Source organism: Mchenga conophoros, linkage group LG23, assembly GCF_057382185.1.
Source record: "Mchenga conophoros isolate Kocher_MC1m ecotype Shallow Benthic linkage group LG23, M_conophoros_male_GT1.1, whole genome shotgun sequence".
NCBI lineage: Eukaryota > Metazoa > Chordata > Actinopteri > Cichliformes > Cichlidae > Mchenga > Mchenga conophoros.
Genome location: NC_140547.1, coordinates 38,830,719 through 38,851,833, shown reverse-complemented (window position 1 = coordinate 38,851,833; position 21,115 = coordinate 38,830,719). Strand labels below are relative to the sequence as shown.

Below are 21,115 nucleotides of genomic sequence, written 5' to 3'. Positions count from 1 at the left end.
AAACTACACCAGCAAAACAAATGAAAAAAATAAAGGTAACAACGGTTTAACCGACACGTCTCACAGGCCTTCACTGCTTCACTTTTTGTACAAACTGAAAGAAAAGAATAAAAACATAAAATAATAAAAATGAGTCCCAAAGAAAGAAGAAACAAGTCCCAAAACACTGTTGCTACAAAGAATTAGAAAAACGTATGTACAGGACCCTGTATTCCTCGACTCTCGGGGTAAATGATCATAGGTGTTGGCTTGTGTTACGTGAGTGTTTATACAGGCATACAAAAAAAGTTCTCCTTGCTTCTTCTTCTTCTTTTTTTGTTGATGTTCAGTTTCAATAAAAGCTCGAATTGGACAAAAAACAAACAAACAAACAAACAAAAAAGAAAACATTGCCACCACCTTCTCCAGCAGTTTGAAGCCCCTCCCCTCCTTCGGTTGTTTCCTGGTGCAAAATTCAACAGCAGCAAGTAGCTTAGTGCCATTTAGGTTCACCTGGCTCCTTTCAGGGTCTGAGTGCCAGTGGTTAGTCCTCCCTGTGACAGACATCATAAAGATCCACAGTCTACCCCGCCCGGCGCTGTCACCATATAACGCTAGATATACTGGTCTCTCTGGGAAGCAGCGGCAGCATGGCGTTGTTGCCGTGGGCCTCCTCCAGGCTCTGCTGCCGGGGTGACTTGGACTGCGGCCGCTGTCCGTTGATGAGCGTCATGGGGATGTTGCAGTAGGTGTGCTGGTTGCCTAGCGAGGACAGCGGCGGGAGCGTGCCGCCTTGTGGCAGGTCGTAGTCGTAGCTACGGTAATAGTGTTTCTGCCTCATCTGGGTGTGGCAAGAGTTGTGAAAGGTCGAGCGTAAGTCCGGGTGCGCCGTCGCCATGGCGGTGGAGGTGGCCGCCGCCATGGAGATGGCCGAGACGGTCTGGAGCTCCCCGAAGGGGCCCTGCTCGCTGACGTCCAGCACCTGCTCGTGGGAGATGCTCAGGGGCTCCATGCGCTTGAAGGGCATTTCATACAGCAGCTGCTTCCAGAACTTGGAGGTGAGCTTGTTGCTGGACGGTCCGCGCCACTTGATGACCGTGAGCATCTTGATGGTGTGTTTGAGGGCCTCCACTTCCTGGTAGTTCATGATGCCGCGCAGCTCGGCACACTCGATCAGGATTACTTTGATCTCGCCGGTCACCAGCATGTTGCGCAGCCGCGTCTCCAGCTCAAAGATGCTCCACCCCCTCCGCACCACATAGCTGGGGGTCATGACGATGATGAGCCGCTTGCTCTGGTCCACGCAGCGCGCTACGTCCTCGATGTAGGCTGGATTCACAGACAGAGAGACAGAAAAGTATATCTTTTGATGAATCAGCACGATCATATATAGACATTATTTGTTTCTGTTAGCCAGAGACTGTATATAAAAGATGAATGTAACCTCCTGCTCTAAAAACTGAAGCCTGTGCACAAGTCATCTGCAAACTCATCAGCTAGTCTAGAGCTTTTGGTTTTTGGTGCTTACAGTGTAGCAGATAATGGCTCATTCTTCTACTTTATGCAACAGGCATAATTTATAAATGCAAGTAAATATAAATGATTTAAAGACCTGAGTTATTTTCAAATTCTAGCCTTTCATTTCTAGATTCCATCTCAACAAAACTGTTCTATTTTCCACACAGACCTCAAATCTTTGCTAAAACATGATTGGTCAATAGAACGCGGCCTGCATGTGGACAACTGGAAATGAGGATACCTCTGACACTAAAAATCTCATTCCTTGCCTACAGATTATATACATTCATACACTGTTCAGTTTAAGGAACATTTTGAAATCAAATTAGATCTCAGTCAACCTACAGAGGGCAGAATTCAAAGACAGCTTGAAAATGAAAGGGAAAAAATTATCCCTAAGTCTAGTACACAAAATTGTACTCAGTAGTTTTTATGACACCCATGTGCTTGAATGCATGGCTGACAACACTGGGGCATGCACCCTAATGAGACCAAACAGTGTCCTGGGGATCTCCTCTCAGATCTGGACCAGGGCATCACTAAACTCCTGGACAGTCTGAGGTACAAACTAGTAGCGTGGGATGGACCAAAACATAGGCTACGTTCACACTGCAGGCGAAAGTGCATCAAATCCAACTTTTTTGACCCTATGCGATCCATATCCGATCATGGTATGACAGTGTGAACGGCACAAATCCGATATTTTCAAATCCGATCTGGTACTGAATCTGATACATATCCGATGTTTCAGAAAGCAACTGCTGTTTGAACGGTCAGGTCGCATTAAATCCGTCTTTTACGTCACCGACACAAGACAGACGCCAATTATCAGCTCCGGAGAAGCGCCCGATAAGACATCGCGAACGCTTCCTGGCCATCCAGTGTAGATGTCAGTGAAACTGTTGGGAAGACAACGTTGGAGAAACGTGAACATTTTATTTGTACTGTATAATCTGCAGATTCTGACAGAAGTCTGCAATCATCCTTTGAAGCACCGCTCCTCTCTAAAACAGCAATAAGGATAATTATTAGGTTATTTACATTATTATGTGAATAACAAAATAACTTAAAGTAAAAATTGGGAAACGTAAAGTCCGAAGTCTTTATATTAAGGACCATCAGTCAAACAATATTGTTGTGTGTGACGTCTTGTTTTGCGCATGCGGGCCGCTTTGAGGGTTCACACTAGAGCGCGTTTGCTGTCGCATTTTATTTGTAGTGTGAACAAGCAGACAAAAGAATCGGATTTGATCAAAAAATCGGAATTGAGCATTAAGACCTGCAGAGTGAACGTAGCCATAATGTGCCAGAGGTTTCGGCTATTGGATGTGAGCATGGAGACCAGTCAATGGAATCAATTCCTTCATACTCCAGGAACTGCCTTATTACTCTTGCCACATGTGTCCGGGCATTGTCATGCACTGGGAGGAACCCAGGGCCCACTGTAAACAGTAAATGAACTGGTTCTTATTTCGCGCTTTTCTACTCTGAGTGCTCAAACCTGCTCTACCACCTGAGCTACAGTCACTCTACCAGCGTAGGGTCTGACAATGGATCCAAAGATTTCATCCCGTTGACTAATGGCAATCAGAGTGCCGTTACCTCACCTGTAGAGGTCAGTGCATGACGCAGTACTGACCCACTACCAAAACAGTCTATCTGGATGATGTTACAGGCAGCATAACATTCTCAAAGGCTTCTGTAGACCCTTTCACGTCTCTCACATCTTCTCAGGGTGAACCTGCTGACATCTGTGAAAAGCACAAATTGCCAATGATGGACCTGCCAATTCTGCTATTCTGTGGCAAATACCAGTCAGGTATGATGGTGGGCAGTGAGCACACGGCCCACTAGAAGATGTCAGGCTCTCAGACTGCCCTCCTGAAGTCTGTTTCTGATTGTTTGGCCAGACACATTCACACCAGTGGCTCTGGCAGTGCTCATCCTGTTCTCCCTTGCACAAAAGAGACGATACCGATCCTGTTGATGGGTTAATGGCCTTCTATGGTCCTGTTCAGCTCTCCTAGAGTAACTTTCCATCTCCTTTGATTGGGAGGTAAAGGAGTTGGACTACCTGTGTAACCTCTGTGGGGTCCAGCTATTGCCTCATACTACCACCAGTGACAATGACCCTAACCAAATGCAAAGCTAGTGAAAAAAAACAGTCAGAGAAAGTTAGGAGAGCAAAAAATGTCAGTGACCTCCACCTGTAAAACCCTTCCTGTTTTGGGGGGTTGTCTCATTGTTGCTCCTCTAGCGCACTTGTTAATTTCATTAACACCAAAGCAAAGAAACAACCAGGAACAACTATGGTTAGCTGACTCGACGCTAAACTTTGTTTAAAAAGTATTCCTTTAATTTTTTTGAACAGTGTATTTATGTAGACCTTTGTTTAACGAGATCAATGCAAAAATGTATTAAACTCGTCAATTCAAACAGCCTGCAGGGGGCAGAAGCCTGATTGTTTCGAAGTCGACACAATACAATAATAAAATAAACATATTTTTATGGTCTCAGGCACTGCTCTTATTTAATTGATTTGATTTGATTGAAATAACAACACAGCGACACCCAAAGCGGTCAACTGCAGCTTTTGCTATCCAGCAGTGGCTACATCCATCTTTTACACACAGTCCAAACATTAAATCCATTTCTATTTTTAATTGTGCTCATTTGTTCAATCAAAACAAACTGTAATTGTACATGAAACTACAGAGAGCTAATATGTGATGAAAATATGCTGAAACACATTACACAGGCTATTTGAAGAACTCTCTTGGCCTCATAGCGGCTTCTTACCCAACAGCTTCCTTTTTATCAAAATTTCAAACAAACAAGTCCAATTACCAGATGAAAAAGTGTGACGTTTAGGGGGGGAAAACAAAAAAGACCGAAAGCTGAGGACGTGAAACAAACATCACACATCTGACAGATTCTAAAATGTATCGCTGCTAAATTATTCCACCATCTGGCGTCAGGATACTGAGGCATAAAGTGAAGATAAAATAGATTTGTGATTATAGATCCTCACTTAAATAAACAGCTATAGTCTATGCCGCATTTAATAAGAAGATGTACTTGTAGTAACAAGAGGCTTTAGATTCAGAGCTTAGCGAGACACCACTGTCAGCTTCGACTCATATCTATCATATACAGTAAATACAGTATTGTGTTTAATCAGCTGCTTGTGTTGTGATGAATGGGAAGAAGTGTTTCCACAGACCTGTCCTCTATGTGTGTGCAGCTAATGCTTCCTTTTAGCCTTTCTTGGCCGAGACAAAGACCAAGTGTCTCCTCACTGGAAGTTAGACGGGATTAACTGGGCTTTACCTCCCAATCAAAGCCCATGACCCTTGTGTGTGTGTGTGTGTGTGTGGGAGAGAGAGTATCTCGGCATGTCTGCTGGTCTTTAAGAGACCAGCAGACATGAGAATGAGCTGCTTCTTTCAAGTCGCTCTGCCCGAGGCTTTGCGATGAGAGCGATCTGATTAGAGTAAACTTAGATTTGAAGTCGCTCTTTTCATCGACACAACAAGTTGGTCTCTTTACTGTTTGGTAATTGGTCCTCATGGGCTAATTTGCCACAATGTGTCCCTGAAGCTTAAAGTCTTCACTTTGGGTTTATTCAGTTTAGGTTAAACTAAGTTTTTCCATCTTATCGTGACTAAAACAAACATGAAGGGATAAATAAATGGATACAGTATCATTAGCTAATGAGTAGAAGATTCATTTTAATGTTTTGAATTGATTAAAGTGAAAGTAAATCTGCCCTCTCGAGGGTTGCGGCGTGATAAAACTTTATAGCTTTATAGATTAAATCCCCCCTTTCAGAGATTTTACAAGCTTTACAATCAAACTGTTGCATGAGCAATAATTGATTCACATCTGCATAAAACCTAAATTACACGGGGCAGGAAATCACAGTGGCTCTGCTCTCGATTGTTTGTTTCTGAAAGAAAACAATAATAATGTTAAAAAAAAGTCTAAAGTGCAAATAGCCCAGATCAATAAGATTAGCTATGTGGGAAATAAATGTCTTCCTACTTTGAGTGTTTTGCAGCAGATGCCCCTCCCACTGCCCCCTAACCAAAATACACAATTTCTGTAGAAAATTACACCTCAATTTCACTTCTTTTTACTGCAGTCGGATATTTTGAGCTTGAATACAATTTTTGAAAACATTTTGTGACTGACAACCTCAGTCCAGCCCATCTAATTTAAAAAAACACAATAAAGAAACATGCAGAGGAAATGAGCTGTGTTTATTCTTATGCATTGGTAACGCTTTATACTAATGGACACAGTAACTTACACAGTTACTAATACGTTTATCAGCTGTTCCAGAATAAGTACTGATCCAGAACTTAAAAATGAAACAATAAGTAAGAGGGAATAATAAGGATATGAACGGTGCCGTTACCGATATTTGATGACTTAGAAATTTGAAACGCTGCTATTGGAAGATTTTTTTTTCTCTCTGAGACACATATAACATAAACAGATTATTTATTTTCTCATTCATACCCAACTTGGCTCTGATTAGTTGGCTGCTGTGTTTGTGGTGTTACAAACACACATTAGTTACAGGAAATTTACAGAGCGGTGGACAAACTATGCAATGTCAGCACTCCTGAGAAGGATGTAGGGTGTTTCTAACATCTTCTTTCATTTTATAATTGTTGCCAGTCGCTATAAACACAGATACTGATAGACTGAAAGATAGCCAATATCAACCAATAATATCGGCCTGTTAATAAATTGGTCAGCTCAACAGATGACGCGCTAACATGTAGTATTTCTCAGCTCAATGCTTATTATCTATAGTGAAATTCTGGACCATAGTGATTATAAAAACTTTGAAAAATACTAATTAATGATTAACAAGATGTCAGGCTACTGATTCCTCATGTTTATGTCCTTTATTGTAAAGTGTTACCAAAGACTGTATAAGCTGCACTCAATGGCTACTACATAACTTTTAAATGCTCTCAAAGATCAAAGATTTATCTAAAAACAAACATTTTTTTCAGTCAGAACAATCATGTCAAAGCCTTTTAATACAAAGTGCAGCCACAATCACTTTCTACATTACTGATCTGATCAGAAAGTCTTTGTCGGAGTGTGTCGGCACGAGCGTTAAAGATCTGGGGAAGAAGTACCTCTAAGTAGTCTTGTGTCATCCTGGAAATGATCATTGGTGAAACCTAAACATAGATATTTACATTCAAAGGTCGATTAAAAGATTCGCAGAACATTTGTTTACATTAAAAACAATTGTGTGAATGCGGGGACATGGCTCTGGCATAAACTGTGTTTCTCCACTGATGCGCTGGTAGCGATTGTGAAACGATAAGCACGCTGATCAGTTTATTCCAGTTTAATATGGGACACGTAGCATAAAAAAGCAAAGGACTTGGACATAGTTCAGCCAAGACTTGTTACTTCTGGTATATGTTAAAAAAATACTCAGTGTGCACTAGATGAGTGTGTCAGAAACGTATAACAGTGGTATAATACGTTCACCCAGCATACTGTGGCATTACATGTTACAATCAGCAGCTCAGGAGAAAGATTGTTGACACACGCTGGCGTCCCAAATGGCCAAACTGTGTTTATCTATAGCTGTGGATTACACTTTATTATATCAGCTGTTGAGATGCTAATACATTCCCAATGGGAGCTAAATGTTTATACATAGACATGATAAACCAGCAAGCTGTGCCACCGAGCTGCAACTGTGGCAGATGTACTTCAGATTTCTCTCCATCCTTGCATTTTTATGCCATTTTTCCCATATTACAACAGTCCCCCTGTATGGAGCATGTAATCACAGCAAGGGATTTGGTTTACAACCTTTGCACAATTCCACTGAGGAGGAGCATAATTAGTAATGGTGCTATGTGCAGGAAAGACAGGCAGTTGCAAGTATTCAAATGGATGCTAATAACATCATGATACCGAGCTCATCTTTGCGATCAGTTAATCAAAGATAAGCACAGGGCACGGTGAGAGGCTCCATTAGAAATATACTGTGGTAAAACATGCATTAATATCCATGCATAAAGAGATTTTTGATTGTACGGCTGACATCGTTACATAGCAGCATGCAGAGGCACACTTTGTATTGAGCTGGATTAGAAACATGGACCGTAATAACAGGGTTGACTCCTCCTGATAATTATGTTGCATATGTGATATAGGTTATTATGCCTCCCACAGGCTTAAAATGGTGCAGATCATGCACTTTAAATGCTAAAGCAGATAAATAATTAACCAGTATGTACAGCCCTTGCCTAGCATTTCAATGTTTTATGTTGCCTACTTGAAGTTATAATTTATATACTGTACCTTAATCTACTTATTAAATCAAGAATATACATAAAGTAGAAATATGAAGTGGAATAAAATTGAAGTAAAGTACATGTACTTTCATATATCCTGTTGACAACTGGTTGGATACTCACATTAAAAGTGGCTAAAGTTTCAAATAATTATGCCTCAAAGTGTCTCAAAACAATTTATGTGAGCCAAAAACTCGGGCTTCAGACAACGTTAAACACATGATTTCAAAGGTTTGGTCTTGCTTTGTTCCGTTGTAACAGACAGGTCTGTATAACAAGGCAGAGCTTACAAGCACTGACTGCGGAAGCCAGTCGAGGGGCAGCCTATCAGAAGACACAGCTTGTTTTGGATTGAAATGTGGAATAAAGGTTAAGTTTACGATAAATAAATAAAAGTTGAGATAAATAAGAATTCGTTTTTCTGTTTAAATAATCAACAACTGTACAACCAGTTTTTCACTGATCAGTTTTTGTATTTGATTCATTAAAATGTTATGAAAATGTTTAACAGGGGTGGACCCCTCAGGCTAGCCAAGCTAAACTGCAGTCGTTTTTTCAGAGGCACTTGTAACATTGCTGGCAAACTTTAAAAGGTTCACGGAATTGTGCTTAAAAATTCCTCGTAAGTCGAACCCTCGTTCTAAGGTGCCTTTCCAAGATCACCCCCTAAAATAATCACATCGCATCGTATCAAATATTGCACATCCTTTCATATTGTATCATATATGCAACCCAAAGTTACTGCACACAGGATTAATGGATACAATTAAATGCCTTTTTTATTTTTTATAAATAGTGCAAGTGGTCGCTGCCTTAGATACAGCTTTTAATACTGGAACACAATTTTCTGACTATGAGCGAAATATTTTGAAGATAACTTAATTCATGGTCCCCTTATAAATAATAAAAAAAATAGTATTATTTTAGAATTCTTGTAATAAAATTTTGATCCAGCAGGTTTTTAAAGTGGGTTTGGTTGAGTTTCCCTTCAGGTAGAAGCAGTTAAATAGTCAACCTTTTATCCCTTAATTTTCATATGTCACAATCTTGATTCACTATTTTATCCATCTATTCCATTAGCAATCCATTTCATATCCCCATCTTTGGTGCCCTTTTATTGACTACATGTAGTGCTTAGACGTTACACGAGGAAGTGGTTTCTTTTAGGAGTATAATACTTAAAGAGGTTGTTCAGAACTGAACTGGTACTAGCATAATTCGTTTCTTGCTTACGTGAGGTTGGGCTAGCTATGTCCCATGATTTAATACTTAGCCATATATTCTCTTTTATAAATGTTGCCTTTAAAGGAAACTAAAGACTAAAACTGAAATTAAATGAATAAATAACACTAAACAAACTCTAAGCTATAACACTTTTAGCATACTCATCAACTTTTGCTCAGCCTTTGGTTATAAAAGCTAACTTTATAAAGATCATATGAAGCAATGACGGCCTCGCTAGTCTTTGTTATGCCACAACACAAACGCATAACAGAAAATAACAACAAACAAGGCATCACCACTGCAGCGACAACAGCAACACGAGCAACACCAAGCGACAAGAAAACATTCGACACAACGTGACATCGCCGTGAGAGAGAGAGCTTACTTCCTGTGGGGATCAAGTCCCTGTCTGGAATGAAGAGTTTATACCCATAATGCTTCTCCAGCACGTCGGGGAGGATCTCCAGGGCAAAGCGCTCCTCCTCTCGGGTCTCCTGGCTCCACTGGTCCGGGTCCACTTTGGTGTAGGACAAGTAGGCGTCGTAGTCCTTGTTATCTGCAGGTAGAGCAGGGGGTTTGGGGGGGGGGGCAGACACTGACATGGGTGAAACGTGCCGGCTCGTGTTACACCTGGCTAATCAGTGATGCATTCGTTGCCTTCAGATCCTTTAAACTAGAACCTGTCATTTAGTTTAATAAAACCTGCAATCAAGCAGAAGCAGAGACAGAAAAATGAAGCCTCGGTCTCAGCACAATGAATACTTGCAATAAAAAGCTCCCAAAACCACTTTGCTTCAATTAAATGTGTATACATTTTATGATTTCAACATAATGTTTCCTACTGTGGTCAGCAAAATTATGCGCTGTTATACCCCCAGATGCTCAAAATCTATTTTCACACTGGTATGCAGGGGAGCTATTCATTCACTGAGAGACTTCACCGAGACAGGACGCCTCCATTACACTGACCTCTGGGCACCTCTGCCCATCTGAGTGCTTTTCATTACTGCTCCGTCCCCACTGACGAATAATGTTGCCTTGATAGCTACTTTGCCCACTGCAGGCAAAACAAATTAGACTCCAGCCTGAGCTAAATGCCCGACGCGGCCTGCTAGGCCGGCACATGGCACGGATCCATCACCTACATGAAAGCTCTGATTGATGACGGATTTGAAAGGACTGAGAGGAGGAAAGACTTAACGCTTAATCTTCTTAAACAGGAGCAGTACTGTACGGTGAGTCAGGAGAATGAAGGACATGTCAGCCACTTTTTTACTCTGAACCTGATCAGTCATTTCAAAAGAGGTCAACAGGTTTTTAACCATTAAGTATGAAAACATAATAGCTTTTTATGTACTTTGCAGTTAGCAAAAACACATGAGCCGGTTTGAGCTGGTGAACTTAATCATAGCCGAGATACACTGATATTTGCAACTTTGTGGCAATGGTTTGACAATAATCTTTTTTGCTTCCACTCCCACTGTGCTACACGTGGAAATGAAAGCCTGTTTGGTACGGAAGAACTTCAGCGACCCGAGTTTTGTGCAAGACAGACCACGCTCTGTCTCCTTCCCAACATTTTATAATAGATTTATATCTATAATAGACAATTTCACAGTTCAAATGTAGAAATTAAATGTTTTTGTGCAGGTCGGAGTAAAGTCCTTCTCATTTTATCCACAGCCTTTGGGGACGAAAACGTAAGAGAAAACATCAGAGAATGCAGTTCCTCTAATGACCACTTGAGGGTGCAAAAATGCACCACTCCTCATAGACTCGCGTATTAAAATGACCAACTTTAGAGCAGAAATAAATGATGCCAAATGACTGTTTGACACAGGGTAAAACTTTAAAGTTGGGTTTGGGATATTTGGTTTATTTAAAAGGAACCCCGGCTTTTTAGACATGTTTGCGCTAAAATATGCACTGTGCTTTCAATAATATATATGTGGTGTTAAAATATGCCAAATGTTTTCCTTTTAAGCACATTTTATATAAAAACGATTTACCAGTAGGCCGCCATTGTTATTTTCTTCTCAATGCACTCTGGGTAGTGACGTCATACGGTTGCATCGCATTGAGTTCACAGTTAGCGACGCACTGGAAATGGCTTCTGTTCAACCTTTCCAGTACTTAGTTTACATGAAGATGAAAACAATCGGTCACACGAGGACGCGAGAGTGGGGGAAAACTACTGGTGTCTATGCGGCTACTGAGAGCTTTTGTTGTAAAGAGCTCAATTTTATGGCAGCAGCTATCCATGGTATTGCATAACCGCATGATAAAAACATTAATAGAATTCTAATTTTTATTATACAGTGAAATTACAATATCGTTATTTTTACAGATTCTCCATGCAGCACAGTGCACCAAAACTTTTAAGCCATATGTCTTAATCCAGATGTTCTTTGGGCAGCCCTTGTTAGCCTCCATGACCGGTATAGTGCTGGTCTACCAAGTCATAACCAGGTCACTAATAGGCAAGTTAATTAATACGGCTGCTACACTATAGAAAACAAAACGGGTTAGCTGAACCAAAGCGCCTATACTGCCGACAACCAATACACGTCATCGTCCCAGAATACATTGTGTGCACAAAAACATGGCCGCTCCCACGGCTCCAAAAATGAATTAATGAATAACGGAAAACTCCTCAAGCATGTTTTTATGTAGTGGAGATCATTTGTAACATATTTAGAGTAACTTGTCATAATAGTCGGGGTTCCTTTGAACTATTCACAAGGTACCGGTGTCTGAGCACCTATGTGCGCTTCATATTATCCCAACTCCACCTCTCTTAAATCCTCTGGGTATAAAATAGAAACCATCTGACCCCCAACAAGTTTTGACTGGTGAACTTTTGTGACCTTTGGTGTTTACTCTGATAAAGATCAGCTCCAGTGCATGCCATATTTTTGGGCTTATGAAAATAAAATCATCAGATTCTATATGCTTTTTTATTCACTAAAAAGCATCACATCCGCACCACAATAGGAGGAAAGCACCATAACTGGGACACTGCTTGCATCTCTAATGAGTTTACCTCAAAGGCTGCGTTCACGCTGCGGCTCAGAGTTTTTGGAACTGCGAGTTCCTGTCTTAATTATGACTCGGCTCCCTCTGCTTTATAGTGGCCACCTGCAGCGTAGCAGCCATGTGGCGATGATGTTTAGTGTGTTGGAGAAGACAGGAGCAGAGAACGAGAGGGTTCAAGAGGAGGCAGTTTGGGATCAATTCTCAGCAGAGCATCACATTTTTTTATCCTTTAATATCCTCTCCATCCCACACTCCTGCTTCTCTCTGGACTGAGAGACTGTCAACAAGATTCACTTGCATCCCAGCGGGTAATCTCGATATTTGGGCTGGCGCGCACAACTCTTAGGTGACGCCTCGTAATTAATCCAACTTGTTTTTTTTGTTTTTTTATAACATGCAATTCATTTCACAGCGTCAGGGACATGTAAAAATAATTGAAATGTAACCTCATAATCACTCAGTATAACTAACTCTGAGGTTTATGTTCTGCTTCACAGAGACATAAATCTGCTTGTTTTTCTCTAGTAGCTTTTAAATGAAAGCTGTGTAGGCAGATCAAGGGCTATTTTAGTGGAGATGATTCATGCATCTGTTGTGAGAAAGAGAAAGCAGGGGAAGGACGAAAGCACGGGGTGAATCTAGGAGGTGCACTGATCCCCTGTTCGCTTGCGTTTCGATAGCTCGCTTATAGGAGGCTAGTGCTGTTCATCTGAGGTGTGCAACATATTTTTAAAATATATATCATCAAACAAACAAACAAAAAAACGCATCCGAGTCTTTGCTTCCTTGTCCCACATGCTGACTAACTTCGGCACGTGTGCTCTCTGTGTGCGTGGAGTCGGGGGGGTGCGTACGGGCACGGGGGCTCACAGTGAACTCTTGAACTCGCCATGGAGAGTGCCAAGAGAGTTGGAGGCGTAATCTCTGGGATATCTTTTGGCTCCATTACATTTAATGGAGAGTAGATTGGAACGTAACACACACACACTTAACTCTGTGCTTGAGGAGACACATGGCCTGGACTGCTAATGAGAAGATGACTCTTTGTTTTTAAGTAATGCTTTGTTTTTCATAATTCAGTATTCACTGAAATACTGCAATTCAATTTTTCTCAAAAATATGCCTTTGCCCTTGGTGTTTGGCTTGCATGCATTGCCATATTCTGGGTCTTGATCATACTCACACATTTTATCATGTAGTCACATAAAAAATAGAGTTTCAATAGACTCTATGGAGTCCTGCTAATCAAATGCAGTTGATGAATAGAAGCGTCAACACTTGTGAGCGCCTCTATAAAAGTTTTGGTAGTTTGCTGGTTTGGAGTGTGTGGGTGTGTGTTAACACAATGTCACAATCTTCCCAGGAGTGGACGTTCCACAGTGACGAGACCATGTAACCCTAACACACTGCAAAAAAACCCCAAGAGCTACATCTCAGACTCTGATGGTCTCGGTTAGCATTTTGTATGTTAAAGTTCACAACAGCATCTGAACAATCTGATCTCCTTTGGACTTAAGAGACCAAAGTAGAGATGTTTGGCCATGATGCACAGCACAATGTTTGATAAAAACCAAATGCAGCACAAACATCTCACACTAACTGTGAAGCACGGTGGTGGTGGGGTGATGATTTGGGCTTGTTTTGCAGTCACAGGACCTGGGCACCTTGCAGTCGACCCTGAACTCCTCTGAATACCAAAGTATTCTAGAGTCAAATGTGTGGACATCTATCTGACAGCTAAAGTTTGTTCTTTTTGTATCACTAAGTTTTGGCCGATGAGCAAATGTACAACAGAACGGCTGGAAATAGAATAAAAGAAAAAAATCAAGGCATTGCAATGGGCCAGCTGAAGTCCAGACCTCAACTTAATTAAAATGCTGTGGGGAGACCTTAAGAGAGCTGTGCATAAGAGACTGATACAGTCATTCAGAAAATGATTACCTCAAGTAATTGATGATGAAGCCTCTTCTACAAGGTACTGAATAATAGGTCCTATGAAATCTTCCCTTTTCTTAAGAGTGTACAGAGTCTGCTCTCATTCAGATAATAAGGTGAGTCAGTACAATATATGTATGTATGTACAACGGTGGACACAAAAAAAAAAGCCTCTAATCAGAGAAACTCTTACATTTGATAATTAACTGTTGGCCATCTGCTGGCATTAACTCTCTCTCTCTGTCAGATGTATTTTTTTTCTGTTTATTGAATAAAGAAAAATCTGAAGTTTTAAGTCAAATCAACAAATTACAACCAACAGCTGTACGTAACTTTACTGCCACAATGGGAACTATGGGTCATTTGAAAATCACAGGAAATTTTTCTATTTGAAAAGAAAAACGTAATGAAAAAAGTCTCATAGTTGGAGATCTAACATTGCAATAATAAATGAATCCATCCATTCTTCCACTTCAGCTCACAGGAGCTACAGTCTTAGCAGAAGCTGGCCAGACCTCCTCCTCCCCTGCCACGGCCTCCACCTCTAACCCAGCCAGCCATTTTATGGGTTTGTGCATCCTTAAATCCTCATTTCACCCCCTTTCCTCATATTTAGTGCCTTCCGTCAGAGTGGAGAAGGGGAGAGGGGTGCAGCCAACTCACCTTCTGACCCACAAAGCATCCTAAACAGATGCCCGAACATCCTAACGGGCTCCTTTTGAATCAGAGGATCAGTATTGACACCTTGAAGGCCAAAGGGGAAATCCTCTTACCGACTGTTCTGTTTGTTCTTAGTTTCTCGCAATTTCCCTCTTTGAGAAGAAGGAAACAATAGTAACTGTTTAAGCATTACAAACTGCCATTTCTTAACACAAACTCCTCATACATAGAGTATTTATTACAAAGCTCTCTCATTTCTACTTGACTTTGTCATCACAGATGAGCTACTTAATGCTGACCTCTGTTAGACACACTACTTCAAACAGGATGCATTACAGCCCCCTGTGGAAAAACCCCTGATATTCAGCAACGCCAAACCGCGCCGAACGCAGACGGAGACTCATAATTCTGCGGCACGCTGACAACGCTGACATTGGTATTTATGGCAGAGTGTTGATGAGCTCCCACCTCTTTGTCAAGCCCGCTCGGCTGTTGTCATCATGAAGCCTATTATTGATTCCACTGACACCCACACAATGTGACAAGCGAGTGGTCTTTAACTAAATTGCGCCGCTGACAAATAGCCGACGGTCCCTCCTATTGTTGCGTAAAGCTTACAATTTTGCATCTGGCAGAAGAGGGAGCCAGGCGTTCAATTAGTGCTTCGAGTGGCCGCCGAGAAACACATACAAGTTCTTGGCAGCGTGTGCAGCTACGCCGGGGGAAACATAAAATAGATATATAAATATTTATCTGTGCATTGGAGACACTGGCTTAAGCGCTTTATTGATGAAAAGTGCAGCTATATCGCCCTGTCAGTGCAGCAGTTACCATAGTGATGAGATCTCGGTTAACCACCTTCTGACTGTTTTTCTTCATTTCCAGCCCGTTTAATGCCTTACCCCCTATTTTACGTACGCGCCTTGTTAGATGCAGATGCGATTGAATGCCAAGAGGTGGCGGTGAAGAGATCTAATAGACCGCGGCGTGCTGGGAAGTATCGGGGGTGGGGTGAGGGGGGTCTCCTGAGAGCTCCAGAGGCAGAGTGCTGTGTCTTATTGAACCTGATCCCCTTCTAGTGAAGAGCAAATTGAAAATCTGTTTCTCTCTCCCAGCATTCACTCAGGTGGCGCAATTAAACGAGACAATTGCTGTTTGGCATTAAGTTCAAGGCGCGCCTTTTTTTCCCCTCCCGCCACCCTTTCTTTTTTGTTTTTTGCTTTTTTCTCCCCCCAACACAAACGCCTCTGGGCCATCCATTACGGCAAAGATCCATGGCCGGAAGCCTGACATAGCCAGAGGTAATGGCTTTCATTGAAACGTCTGATGTAGCAACCATCACAGTTTAGCAGAGCCGGGAGGGTACGAGGAGAGCAGCGGGCTACAGAATCCCTCCTTTTTTTACCTTTACCGCACATAACTCTGTCTCTTGCTGACTCTGTTTCCACCGCGTGCAGTCCCTCAGCCTCTCTGAAGTAATCTCATTCTCCCTGAATTCATTGCCGGGCTGGTACTTCAGAGACTCATTACAGGGGAATCAAATTAAAACTTGCTCCTTGTCTCAGTTTGATGCATTCTCAAGCCAAGACTCATCTACCAGGCCTGATTTTTTTCCTGTTTTTTTCCCTGTGTACTATTGGTAATGGGGCCTCAGAGTTTATGTTTTTGTCTGGCACGCCGGGCGATGTGTTTTGATTCGCTTTATGGCGAATGTGCGGCTGAATATATTACCCTTTAGCTCACACGCTTTCTCACATGTGGTTTGCATTCATGAGGAATAGAAATGGACATCAGAAATCACAAGACTCTATTGCCTTAGAAATTAAAAAAATGCATGTTGTGCTAATATCATCAAACTGCGGCAACAATTTGCACTTGGGCTGAAAGGCTAACTGACTAAAATGCATTGCATTAAAAAATAAACGTGGCCTAAGTTTATTTTTCCCACTTGGTCATCTACTGAAAGAACAAATTGCTGCTGTTGTGAGAATCAGGCTGCAAAATCCTGTTGCGTTTAAGCTGCTGTGTGTCTGATAAACTTTTAGACGGTTAAATAAGACTGTTGTCACCAGAAAATCAAAAGGTAATGGACTTCTCTATTGTGACTGAAGCTACTGTGGCTGCAGTTAGAGAGGCTGTTGTGATCTTTGCAGTTTCTCTCGGTTTCTATTGTACTCTAACCTTCTGCCTGTGGCTTCCATGTCATCCCTTTGTGAATGTCAGGAAAACAAAACCTAGCTTTTAAATAGATACAGCCACCATGACTTTCTCCACTGGTTTTCAAATTTGGATTTTAGCATTTTGTTCAACCCCATGTTGGGTCTTTACCTTACAATATAAAGCACCTTGAGATAACTGTTGTTATGATTTGACACTTCAATATTAATATAGTTGAATTGAATTGGATTTCTGAAGCTAGCCGGGATGTCATTGGCTAATGCTAATGCTAGGTTAGTAAGCTACTGTTTGGCACTTAACTGAGTTTAAAATGCTTCAAAAGGGAGAAAAGTCATAAAGATGTATGAGAGGTTTAATTCATTGACTTAAATTAGGTGTGACCACCCTCCTAGTAAAGCTCAACTTTGAGGCTTAACATAGTTCACAAATGTTGATTCAATGAACATTTAGCCTGTTTATAGCTAGCTTATAGTTAGCTGTTAAAAAATGTATTAATTTGCTATAAGCGTGTAAGTTCTCAGTCATCAGGGTCATGGTATTCTAAGGAGCTTGGAAAGAAAAGCTACTTAACTTCTTAATTGCTATAGAACCAAAACAGTTTCTTTGTTGAGCATTTTAACATGGGCGTTTGTGAGGACTGACTAATTTTAGAGGCGGCCTCAAGTGGCCACTTTTCATTGACTTCATTTTCTGATCTAGAACTGGCCTCTTGCTGCTTTATTTTGACATGTATTTATTTTCTTTGTTTGGCTTGCTGTGGTTTTTACTTTCTGACTTTGTTCTTTCAGTTTCATTATTGTATGATTGTGACATTTCTGTATATATTTATCTGTGTGCTTTCCTTAGATGTTGTCAGTTTGTCAGGTTCCTTACTCCATTGCCTTTTCTGACATTTACAAAACCCAATGCAAAGACTTTGAATATCTCATCATCTACAGATCATAATGTAATCAAATAATTCAGAGAATCTGGACAAATCTTTGTGTGCAAGAGACAAGGCTAAAAATCTGTTTTGGATGCCAGTGATCTTTGAGCCGTCAGTCTGCACTACAATGAAAGCAGTGGAAATCACTGCATTGACTCAGGAATCCCATATGAGCATAATCCAGAAATAACAGCATCTTCTCTTAGCTGAAGCTTGTTCAAAATGGAATGAGGCAAAGTGGAAAACTGTTCTTTGATCAGATGATTCATAATTTGAAGGTCTTTGTGATAAACATGGACACCACATCTTTCAGACTAAAGAAGAGAGGAACCATCGACGCTCAGTTTGAAAGCCTGCGTCAGTGATGGCATAAGAGTAGACTCCAATGATTTAAATGGGCTGTCTGCAGTCCAGACTTTTCACCAACTGAAAACATCTGGAATGTCATGAAATGAAAAGTTCAACCTGAGCTAATATGCTTTATGAAACACAAAAATGTCTACATTTAATGTTTAAATGTTGAAAGTGGGCGCCCAGAGGTTGAGCAGCAACTACTTGTGATTGGTGAAAAAATTCAGTGCAATCAACTGCTGTTTATTCCTCGTGACAAAGTGGTTATTGTTCTATATTTTACTCTTGTGAGCCGTTGAGAACTGTGAATAGATCGATGCCGTATAATCCCACAAAACAGCAGCTGCTTCAGTATAACCAAAAAAAAAGTTTACAAGATAAGCAGCTCTGAATAAAGTGACAGTGACACGTTGGGTAACATGGTGAAAGCAGCATATGTGAACTACAAGCGTTCACATTACTGGGTGAGTGGGTGTTAGTTACCCCATCTGCAACAGAATAATAATGGGAAAAAAATACACACAGTGACTAAATGTCCCCTAAAATAGAAAGCACATCAGCAGCAGCTGCTGCCGCCGCGCTCGCAGCGCTTAAGTGATCAAGGCCGCACTGTCCCCTTTAAAGCTAAACTGTGCAGCTTTGCCTGTTGGAGGCTCTGAAACGCAACCAGTGAAAACTGTTTGAACAATCCAGTCTCCGTTACCCAGAGGTTGTGCTTTGTTATATAAGGAAACAGCACTCTCAGCGTGAACCTTTTTTTTTTGTTAACAAAGACGACAAGAAAAGGAGCCACATCAAGGATGGTGATGCTGTTTCGGGGACAGTCTACTGCATATGGATTGAAAAGATTTGTGAATGAGAAACTATCGTTTGCTCCTCTCTGTGTTATTTATACTTAGAAAAGATGCATACATTTACATAAAACTGTGCCACGTGCAGCTTTAAGATATGAAAAATGGCTCCGGTGTTTTCTTAGGTGATATCGGTTCAGGTCTGGAGATTTGATTCACACTGAGGGAAAGGACTCGTCGCCAAATATTATTAAAATGAATAACAACATCTTACCTCCATCTATATCCTCGCTGCCGAAGTGGTTCCTGTAGAAGAGCATGAGCTCGATCCGGTAGCACTTGTACAGCGTCACGAGGCAGATGAGCAGCATCAGGATGGCTCCCAGACCTCCGGCAAGCTCCACAGTGTACATCAGCTCCGCTAGTAAGCCAAAACATAGGGTGGAGTAGGGATGGGGGGTAAAAAACAGAGAGGAGTGAGAGGAAAAAACAAGCAGGATATCCAGTCTTCCAAAAAGTGCCAAAAATCACACCCTGCAAGCTGAAAAATTTCTCTGATTTCCAGTAAATGTGGATAACATGGGTGCTTCTCATTAGCATTTTTCATGCCTTCCCTCCTTTGCAAATTGATCCGCGGTGCAATCAATTTCCCTTATTTCTCCAGAAAGCGACTGCTTAGACCGACTTGTTTCCAACCATCAATTAACCATCCTCCTCCTTTTATAATCTGTGGCTGATTTCAAGCTTTTTGAAATTTTCAGAAAAAAGTTAAACAGGTTTTTAAGATTTGAGGATTTTGTGATCACAATAGTCATTTCGAGGTTTTGTTTCCCTTAAAAAAAAACAAAAAAAAAATCTTTTTTACTGCAGACATTTGACTCTGCAAGACTACCTTTATTTTATCACAAATTCTTAGTCCTTTGCTTTTCTAATTCCCTTGTATTTCTTTTCTTTTACACTGTGGTGCACTGGAGCAGGTTTGTATCCAGTAACGGAACAGCAGTAAATAATCAATCAAGAAGTAATGCGTGACGCGGTCACGATGGTTAAAAAAAAGCTATTTATTATTAATGAAATGGCTTTGTTGCACCTCCACATTTGTTTGCAAAAAAGGCTTTATGAGTCTCCCGTGGCTGCATTCATTCAGCGTGTGTTTGTGTCACTTTTTCTCGCTTTTCCTCTCCATCTTTTGCGTGTCGCTTATTGTGGCTGGACCGGATCCAGATGACACATAACTCAAAGCGGAATGAAAGTACAGCCAGTTCTATACCTGTCATTAAACGCCTCCTGGCTTGACTGGATAACAATAATAAAAAAAAGAAAACTCACACTGAGGCAACTAGTGCAACAATAGCATGTGACAGATCTGAGCACCGCGCTTATGAAGATCAGTTACATGAGAGCGGCTGCTGAGAGGTGAAGCTCCTGGCTGTTAGCTGAACTGCCCGGCACACAAACAGATCGAAGCAGCCTGCGCTTCCTGCCATCTGTCATCACTGCAGCCCGCCATTATCTCATGAAAACATGAAGGATCAGCGGACGCTAAATTCTAGGAACTTCACTGGTGATAATTCAGTTTTACAGTGATGTGCAAAAGTCTTGAGTCACGCCTCATTTCTTCATATTTTGCCAAGAAAATGAGAAATATGTGCAGTGATTTACTGTGATGTGAACGAACATGCATGGAAACACAGGCAAAAACACTTGTTATACAATTCTAACAAGCTTGAAAGTGAATATTTGGTATGACCCGTTTATTCTTTATCACAGCCTGAACATTCATAGGCAGCTTTCTCGTCATTTCTTTAGTTAATCTTCAGGAATAGTTCCCCAGGCTTGTTAAAGGACATTCAGGGCTCTTCTTTGGATGTTGGCTGCCTTTTCATCTGTTCTCTGACAAGATGATCCCACACTGCTTCAGTAATGTTGAGGTTCGAGCTCTGGGGAGGCCAATCCATAATTGGTATTATGGTCATGCTGAAAAATGAAGATGTTACCAATCGGATGATTTCCAGATGGTATTTCATGGTGAACCAAAATCAGACTCCATCAGTTTTTATAGAATCTCCAACACCACTGTTTAAAGTGCTCCTCAAACCATGACATAGCCTCCACTGTGTTTCACAGATGACTATGGACACTCGCTGTTGTACCTCCTCATAGACTTTTCATTTCAT

General features: G+C 41.2%; 1 protein-coding gene across 2 annotated transcripts in view; it reads right to left on the bottom strand.

The window, feature by feature from the left end:
• Window positions 1-21,115, bottom strand: part of LOC146547776 (interleukin-1 receptor accessory protein-like 1-B) — a 342,110-nt gene continuing 320,995 nt past the window's right edge. The window contains exons 9-12 of one of the 2 annotated variants that reach the window (XM_085265749.1): window positions 19,213-19,359; window positions 9,448-9,618; window positions 6,657-6,701; window positions 1-1,308 (exon numbers count right to left, since the gene is read on the bottom strand). In XM_085265749.1, coding sequence (XP_085121875.1) covers window positions 581-1,308; window positions 6,657-6,701; window positions 9,448-9,618; window positions 19,213-19,359 — 1,091 coding nt within the window. In that variant the 3' untranslated portion in view covers window positions 1-580. The remainder of the gene's footprint in view (window positions 1,309-6,656; window positions 6,702-9,447; window positions 9,619-19,212; window positions 19,360-21,115) is intronic. The other variant, XM_085265750.1, reaches the window with a different exon arrangement.